At 39.7% G+C, this 8,288-nt stretch overlaps 2 protein-coding genes across 2 annotated transcripts; both read left to right on the forward strand.

Annotated features, from left to right (window-relative positions):
• The first annotated feature begins 249 nt into the window (after positions 1 to 249).
• On the forward strand, positions 250 to 4,095 carry LOC130496931 (protein STRUBBELIG-RECEPTOR FAMILY 7-like). The gene is made up of 15 exons (XM_056989646.1): positions 250 to 500; positions 903 to 1,038; positions 1,129 to 1,200; positions 1,309 to 1,374; positions 1,446 to 1,517; positions 1,603 to 1,671; positions 1,741 to 1,812; positions 1,898 to 1,963; positions 2,046 to 2,108; positions 2,191 to 2,839; positions 2,910 to 3,178; positions 3,265 to 3,397; positions 3,484 to 3,617; positions 3,691 to 3,847; positions 3,927 to 4,095. The coding sequence occupies exons 1-15, from the start codon at positions 401 to 403 to the stop codon at positions 4,056 to 4,058; spliced, it is 2,190 nt and encodes a 729-aa protein (XP_056845626.1). The 5' UTR covers positions 250 to 400; the 3' UTR covers positions 4,059 to 4,095.
• A 579-nt stretch (positions 4,096 to 4,674) lies between these two features.
• LOC130497124 (pentatricopeptide repeat-containing protein At3g14330-like) lies at positions 4,675 to 6,935 on the forward strand. The gene has a single exon (XM_056990114.1). It carries the CDS (start codon positions 4,808 to 4,810, stop codon positions 6,794 to 6,796), a length of 1,989 nt encoding a protein of 662 aa, XP_056846094.1. The 5' UTR covers positions 4,675 to 4,807; the 3' UTR covers positions 6,797 to 6,935.
• Positions 6,936 to 8,288: the final 1,353 nt, after the last annotated feature.

Consider the following 8,288-nt stretch of genomic DNA (forward strand, 5'->3'; position numbering starts at 1 on the left):
AGCATATAAAAACAAAGATATAAGAGTTTTTAACATTTTAATAAATAAGGTATTTTTGAAAATGTATACTTAGTGGTGGTAAAGATGAATAATGGTACCTTCAAAGTGGTATTTTTGAAAATTCCCCAACTAATAATAATTGTACACTAAAAGAAAGAGAAAAGAAAATGCTAAGCAAAGCGCCGAAGGCTATTCCAATGGCTCTTGGATTCTCTCTTACTTATAGGCACTTTGCCAGCTTTACTCGATTACTTCTCGTCTTATGGCTGAACACAACAAAAATAACAATAATAACAATAATAGTAAAATAAAATCTCAGAACACAAAAGTCTGAAAACTTACACACTCAAGTTTTTATTCTGTCTCATCTGGTGGGTGGTTCCAGAGAGAGAAGAAGAAGATGAGTGAGGAGGATCACCGGGTGGGTTTGGCTGTGTTTCTACTCTGCATTGTAGGGTTGAAGCCAAGTCTCATCCTTTCAGCCACTGATCCATCTGATAGTGAGTTTATACTCTGTTTTTCTCCTCTAAAGTCTCGATCTTTCAATAGTATTTGATTCTGGGTTTTATGTTTCTCCTATGAACTTTCGATTTTTTTTTCCATTTCCCAATAACTCATAAAAGTTTATGTTCTTTTCTTCAAAACGGGTTTGTCTCTCACCAAACCTCAAATCTCGAATCTTTTCTCCTTTTTTTTTTTTGCTAACCCAACTTTCTGTTTTTTTTTCCTTTTCTTGTGTGTATCTCATAAAGCATTTCTTGAATTCAGACTGGAAACTTTTTCAAGTATGTTGATGTTTGGATCTAACAACTTCAGGAACCGACAAAAAGTTGAGATGATTATGATTCAATCCATGGTTTTGAATAGTTCTCCTCATGGTTGTTTGTTTCTCTAATGTGCAGTTTCGGCGTTAAACGGCATGTTCATCGCCATGAACTCTCCAGGACAGCTGTCACAATGGACATCATCATCAGGAGGTGATCCTTGTGGACAAAACTGGAAAGGCATTACGTGCTCCAACTCAAGAGTTACTCTTATGTAAATCATTATTTCATATCACTCTGTTATATCTTTGTTTTTTTCTCTTTGTATCTATGCTTTAATACATTCTTTTTTATCTACTGGCAGAAAGTTATCAGGTCTTGGACTCTCTGGATCACTAGGATTCGCGCTTGATAAATTGACTTCTGTTACTGAGTTGTTAGACTTCTATCTTCTATAATACAATACACACAAAGTTTCTATTTTTAGTACTAATGGCATAGCTTATAATCTCATGGACTGTGTGTTTTGGGGTGAAACCTGCAGTGATTTAAGCAGCAACAATCTTGGAGGGGACTTGCCGTATCAGCTTCCTCCAAATGTTGAGAGACTGTATGTTTTGATGATTCTCTCTGTGTGTCTGTTTGTAAGGTTGATAAAAGTTTCTGAATTTTTGTGTTTAGGAATCTTGCTAATAACCAGTTCACTGGATCTGCTCCCTATTCTATCTCTCAAATGACACCTCTCAAGCACCTGTAAGTTTCAATTATTTATCTTCAGACATTATCTTTGGAGAAGTTTGGTTTATTTGATGGAGGAACATTGGTTTTTTTTGCTCAGCAATCTTGCTCACAACCGGATTAAGCAGCTATCTATTGACTTCACCAAACTCACTTCTCTCTCTATCTTGTAAGATCCTCTCTTTTTTTTTACTGAGTTAAACTAATTATCTAATGAAGAATCCATGTGTGTTTTCAGGGACCTCTCTTCCAATACTATCACAGGCTCTCTTCCCAACTCAATGAGCTCTCTTACAAGTGCAAAGTCAATGTAACTAGCTCTCTTACAAGAACTCACTTAAAATGAACCACTTAGTACTAACACAATGTTTTTGTTGAATAAACTTCTTCAACAGTTATCTTCAGAACAATCAGTTCACAGGCACCATTGATGTCTTAGCCACCCTTCCTCTAGAAAACTTGTGGGTTAACTTAAATCTCTATCCGTCTTTAGAAACCCCCATCACATCACATTCACTCATCATTTTGAAATGCTTTCCTCAGGAACATTGCAAACAATCAGTTCACAGGCTGGATCCCTGATTCTTTGAAAGGCATTAACTTGCAGTAAGTTTTTTTTTACAATTAGTTTCTTGAATCTTTCTTTTTTTAATTCTCATCTCACACTATTAAATGATCTTGCAAACAGGAAAGATAATAATCCATTAAACTCCGGGCCTGCACCCCCACCACCTCCAGGCACACCTCCAATCCATAGATCATCACCTACTCCTAAATCCCGTAACAACAACGGATCCAGCAGTAACAACAACGGTGATTCCAGCACTAGCAGCAGTAATGGTGATTCCAATAAATCAGGAATGGGAGCTGGCGGCATAGCAGGAATAGTCATCTCACTGTTAGTCGTAACAGCAGTCATAGCTTTCTTCTTGATCAAGAAGAGAAGATCAAAGAAGACAGCAACGTCAACTGACATTGAAAGGACTGATGATAACGTTAACCAACCTCAACCCTTCACACTCCCTTCAAACGACTTCAACAAGGCTGTACAGAATCCACCGTTGGTCGAGACAAAGAAACTGGATGCTTCTTCACTGTCGATGAATAATCTACTACGCCCTCCACCAGCTGAGAGACACAAGTCGTTTGATGAAGATGACTCAACACCGAGAAAGCCAATCGTTGTTTTAAAGAAACCTGCCATCGTCCTTCCTTCGAATGTGAAGGCCTATACGGTTGCAGATCTTCAGATAGCTACCGATAGTTTCAGCGTTGATAATCTTCTCGGTGAAGGGACTTTTGGAAGAGTGTACAGAGCTCAGTTTGATGATGGAAAGGTTATTATTAAAAAATCTTTAATACTAATCTTTACATGTGACGTTACAATACTGAGATGTTTGTTTTTAGGTACTTGCTGTGAAGAAAATAGACTCGTCTGCGCTTCCCACTACTGATGATTTCACCGAAATAGTATCGAAAATTGCGGGTTTGGACCATGAGAACGTGACCAAGCTTGATGGTTACTGTTCCGAACATGGACAACGCTTGGTGGTCTACGAGTTCTGTAGAAACGGCTCGTTGCACGAGTTCTTGCATCTTTCGGAAGAGGAAGAAAGCAAGCCGTTGATATGGAACCCTCGTGTCAAGATCGCTCTCGGCACTGCACGCGCATTGGAGTAAGTCTTTCTTCAATCAATACAAACTCAAAATCACATTATATGGGGAAGAGAGTCTCATGATGGGAAGTGTTGTTGTTTTATAGGTACTTGCATGAAGTTTGTTCACCGTCTATAGTCCACAAGAACATCAAATCAGCTAATATTTTACTTGACGCAGAGCTGAACCCTCACCTCTCAGACGCTGGTCTTGCTAGCTTCCTCCCTACTGCTAATGAGGTATATTATATATACAGAAAAGTCTCCACCTCTCTTTCTCTGTGTTCCTTTATTACTTAAATGATTCTGATAACAACAATGTGCAGCTACTGAACCAAAACGATGAGGGATACAGCGCACCGGAAGTATCAATGTCAGGGCAATACTCTCTGAAGAGCGATGTGTACAGTTTTGGAGTAGTGATGCTTGAGCTTTTAACCGGGAGAAAACCATTTGACAGGTAAACCAATTTGTACTAATATTCATTTGACAGGTGTACTAAGATAATCCTTTTTTTTTTATTACTACAACAGCACAAGGTCAAGATCGGAGCAGTCATTGGTGAGATGGGCAACACCTCAGCTACACGACATTGATGCATTGGGGAAAATGGTTGATCCAGCTCTCAAAGGGCTTTACCCTGTTAAATCTCTATCCCGTTTTGCTGATGTTATCGCACTCTGCGTTCAGGTAATATGTTTATGATTGTGTGTCTGCACATATAAAGAATGAGATCTCAAATGGTGTTTTTGTGAAATTTTTGTGACAGCCGGAGCCAGAGTTTAGACCGCCGATGTCTGAAGTGGTGCAGGCGTTGGTTGTGCTTGTGCAGAGAGCTAACATGAGCAAGAGAACAGTCGGAGTCGGGTCTGGTAGCTCTGGAGCTAATGATTACATGTAAATTCTTTACTCTGAGAAACCAAAAAACAAACAAAGTCTTTGCTCTGATTCTGAGAGGGAGAAGAACAAAGTGACAGAGGCAGAGAAAATCAACAAAACAGAAGTTTTTTTTTATTTTGTGTTCATAAAACTGAGAGAATAACAACAACGACAACAACAACCTTTACGCATTGTACAATCCCATGTTTCCTTGTAATATGTTCCCAAGTCTGTAGCTTTCCAGATTCCGACACAACGAACAAAACCATGTCCTTTTGTGAGTTTTTCGAGCCAAGACTGTCTTTATCTATATTTTGTATTATTTTTTGTTTCTCAATAATTTTCTTGTTAATAAATGGACTACAAATTGTATTTTACATGCAGCAAAGTCAGTGTTTCAGCGTTCTTTGTTTTTTTTATTAAACAGCATCGAGAGTGCCACCATCACATTCACAGTTTTGCAGAACATAAGAACACTGAGACATGAAACGTCACGTGACACGCACACATACACCTCGCGTGTGAATCAAAACCATATAATAATAGCACGCTTAATCGGAAAAGCCCAAATATTGAAGGCCCATTAAGCCCACAAAACAAAGTAGCTTATCCATCTTCTTCTTCGTGTCTACTCTACAGTCACACACACACGGGAAAGAACTTTTTCGCTGCTAGCCTGCTACTATTGACTGTTCCCTATAGATAATCTGTTCGTGACGTGGTCCGAGTCTCGCCTTCCTTCTTCTCACACCTATCCTGAATGAATCTCCGATGCCTTCTTTAGATACATTCTTGAAACACTATGATACAAACACTGTCCCTTCCAAAGTTGCAGACGTCGCCACTCTACTAAGGTCTCAGAGTGTCACCCATTCTAGATTCTTACCCATTCCGTTCAGACAACATTCAACCCACACAACAATCCTGTCTAAATCCGCCAACCTCGACGAAGCCGTCGCCACTCTATCCTCCTCCTCACACTCCAATCCGGAGCCTTTCACAGACGCTCTTCACGCATGCATCTCCGCTAAATCACTCCACCACGGCGAAAAGATCCACGCTTTGATCCTCAACAACCCTAAACTCCGCCGCGACCCCAAGCTTCTAACCAAACTCATCACTCTCTTCTCCGTTTGCCGCAGACTAGACCTCGCTCGCGAACTCTTCGACGACGTTAACAAAAAAGACTCAGCCTTTCTCACCGAGGAAGTCTGGGCGGCGATGGCGATCGCCTTCTCCAGAAACGGGTCGCCGAGAGAAGCTCTAATCGCTTACGTCGACATGCTCTGTAGTAGTAGTAGCTTCGTGACGACGACGCCTGGGGATTTCTCCATCTCCGTCGCGTTGAAAGCGTGTATTGACCTTAAAGATTTGAGCTTTGGGAGAGGTGTGCATGCCCAGATCGTGAAACGGAGGAGGAAGGTTGATCAGGTGGTGGAGAATGCGCTGTTGAAGCTTTACATGGAAAGAGGATTTTTAGAAGATGCGCGCAAGGTGTTCGACGGAATGTCTGAGAGGAATATCGTGACTTGGAATTCGCTTGTTTCGGTGCTGAGTAAGAAGAAGGTTAGGGTTCAGGAGATGTTTAGTCTCTTCAAGAAGATGCAGGAAGAGAGGATTGGGTTTAGCTGGGCGACGCTGACGACGATTTTGCCAGCTTGTGCGCGTGTGGCTGCTCTTCTTACGGGGAAAGAGATTCATGCGCAGGTGTTGAAGTCTAGTGGGAGACCTGATGTTCCGTTGGTTAACTCGTTGATTGATATGTATGGGAAATGTGGTGAGGTTGTGTATGCTAGGAGAGTCTTTGATGGGATGTTAAATAAGGATCTGACTTCATGGAACACTATGTTGAACTCTTACGCCATCAACGGGGATATCGAAGAAGAGATCAGTCTTTTTGATAGGATGATAGAGTCAGGTGTTGTTGCGCCAGATGGGATTACCTTTGTTGCTTTGTTGTCTGGGTGTAGTGATACAGGGCTCACAGAGTATGGTGTGAGTTTGTTTGAACGTATGGAAACAGAGTTCAGAGTCTCACCCGCCTTGGAGCATTATGCTTGTTTAGTTGACATCTTGGGACGAGCGGGTAGGATCGAAGAAGCAGTCAAGGTGATAGAAACGATGCCGTTTAAGCCGAGTGGATCCGTTTGGGGATCACTTCTCAACTCCTGCAGGCTCCACGGGAACGTTTCAGTGGGGGAGATTGCTGCAAAGGAGTTGTTTGTTCTCGAGCCTCACAATCCAGGGAACTATGTGATGGTTTCTAACCTATACGCTGATGCAAAGATGTGGGACGATGTGGATAAGATCAGAGAGGTGATGAAACAGAGAGGGATTAAAAAAGAAGCTGGTTGCAGTTGGGTACAGGTTAAAGACAAGGTTCAGATCTTTGTTGCGGGAGGTGGACACGAGTTCCGTAACTCGGATGAGTATAAGAGAGTATGGTCGGACCTACAAGAAGCTATTGAAAAATCAGGTTATGCTACTGATACAGGCGTGGTGGAGCTTCATGATGTTGATGAAGCTACTAAGGTGAATTGGGTTTGTGGACATAGTGAGAGGCTTGCGACAAGTTATTCTCTTATTCATACCGGTGAAGGGGTTCCGATTAGGGTTACTAAGAATATGAGAGTATGTGGAGATTGTCATGCATGGATGAAGATTGTGTCGCAAGTAACTGGGAGAGTTATAGTTCTTAGAGATACAAAACGGTTCCATCATTTTGCTGACGGCATCTGCTCATGTAAAGACTACTGGTGATTATATAAAAAAAAATTGCTTGAGCTTGTTGCCCTAAAGAGTTGCTGAAGCATCATTATCCGCGATGTAACTGATTATGTTAGTACATATATTAATGGAAACACAAAGCGTTCTTGGTACTAGGACTGACAGTACCGTACTGTACTGAACTATGAAAAGTTAAGATCTCTCAACGCTCCCTACTGACAACCATTTAACAAGATGAACTGTGTGTGCGCTCGGGAACACGTGTAAAGCTTGAACGCAGACAAAATCTACCAACCAACGTGACCTTAGGAAAGAATAATTGACAGACTTGATATACAGAGGCGTGCCTCATGTATAATCAAAAAGGCTTTTGCCTCAGGCCCCCAAAATATATAAAAATTTTAGGACCCCAAAATTCTCCAAAAATTTGGTGTAGCATAGTGGTTTTAGTGAACATACTATAATGTCATCCTACGTTCGATTCTCCCATTGTTGCTTTTCAATTCTTTTATCAGAAAAAGTTATTTATGTTACATTGTCAATTTCCCAAAATCAGAAAAAGAAAATCTCTTTAGTGATCCCCAAAATTCCTAAATAGAAAAGACATAAATATCTCAACTACTTTATACATGATCTATCTATATTTTCATGTTGTACATCTTATTTTTCACGCAGTATCCTAGCATTTTTCTTCATTGTTCCTTCTGTGCTTCTAGCCTTCTATCAACAAGTGTCTCTTTTTATTTAATCATCACCATTTTTTTTTTTTGAAACTAATCACCATCACCATTTCTTATTGTATCAAAATATATGTTTCTTTCCGTATAGACCGCATCGATATCATTTTTTCTAGTGCTTTAGTTTTTTTTAATTAAGTTAACATTTCACACTAGTAAGGAATCTAGATTATGAAAATTTGGTGAAAAAGTTTCTTGAAAAGGAGAGGAGAAAGATTATGTCGTAGTTTTATATTATTGTTTTAGTTTTTCTTTATGCTATTTTAACTATAGTTATATTTTAGTCAAAAAAATTTTTGGTTAAAAACCCCATTTTTATACTTGCCTCAAGCCCCTGTAGACCTTCGCACGGCACTGTTGATATAGTTGGACGATGTAATAGTTGCACATGCATTATACATATTAATTAATGATAATTACGTATGTTATTCATAATTTTGATCATTAGTCCAGATAGTATTATATTTTCTTATACCAAGAAATCGAAAATACAACTTGGGCTGTCGCTTTACAAAAATAATGAAACTTGGACACATTTCTTATAAAAGTTAGACCTACATCGGATGCCCTGCAAATGGCTGTCGGAAAAGGAGTACGCAAGTTGATTGTTTCTTTTTAATATCATAACCCCCACTATTAGTTATTCTGCTTTCTTTTTTTTCTATTATAAATTATAATGATTATAATTGTTGAACGAAAGAAAAAGATAGTGGAAGGTTTTATGGTAAATATGGATTTACATGATTATAACATAATAGTTGCCGGGAGATGAAGAAAATGAAAGACGG

Source organism: Raphanus sativus, chromosome 6, assembly GCF_000801105.2.
Source record: "Raphanus sativus cultivar WK10039 chromosome 6, ASM80110v3, whole genome shotgun sequence".
Classification (NCBI taxonomy): Eukaryota; Viridiplantae; Streptophyta; class Magnoliopsida; order Brassicales; family Brassicaceae; genus Raphanus; species Raphanus sativus.

Bases quoted from the DNA above. Each gene is read 5' to 3' on its own strand.
- LOC130496931 (XM_056989646.1), top strand. From the start codon at position 401: ATGAGTGAGGAGGATCACCGGGTGGGTTTGGCTGTGTTTCTACTCTGC. The intron at 2,109-2,190 runs GTAAGTTTTTTT...TCTTGCAAACAG, and splicing joins TTGAAAGGCATTAACTTGCA to GAAAGATAATAATCCATTAA. The intron at 3,179-3,264 runs GTAAGTCTTTCT...GTTGTTTTATAG, and splicing joins GGCACTGCACGCGCATTGGA to GTACTTGCATGAAGTTTGTT.
- LOC130497124 (XM_056990114.1), top strand. From the start codon at position 4,808: ATGCCTTCTTTAGATACATTCTTGAAACACTATGATACAAACACTGTC.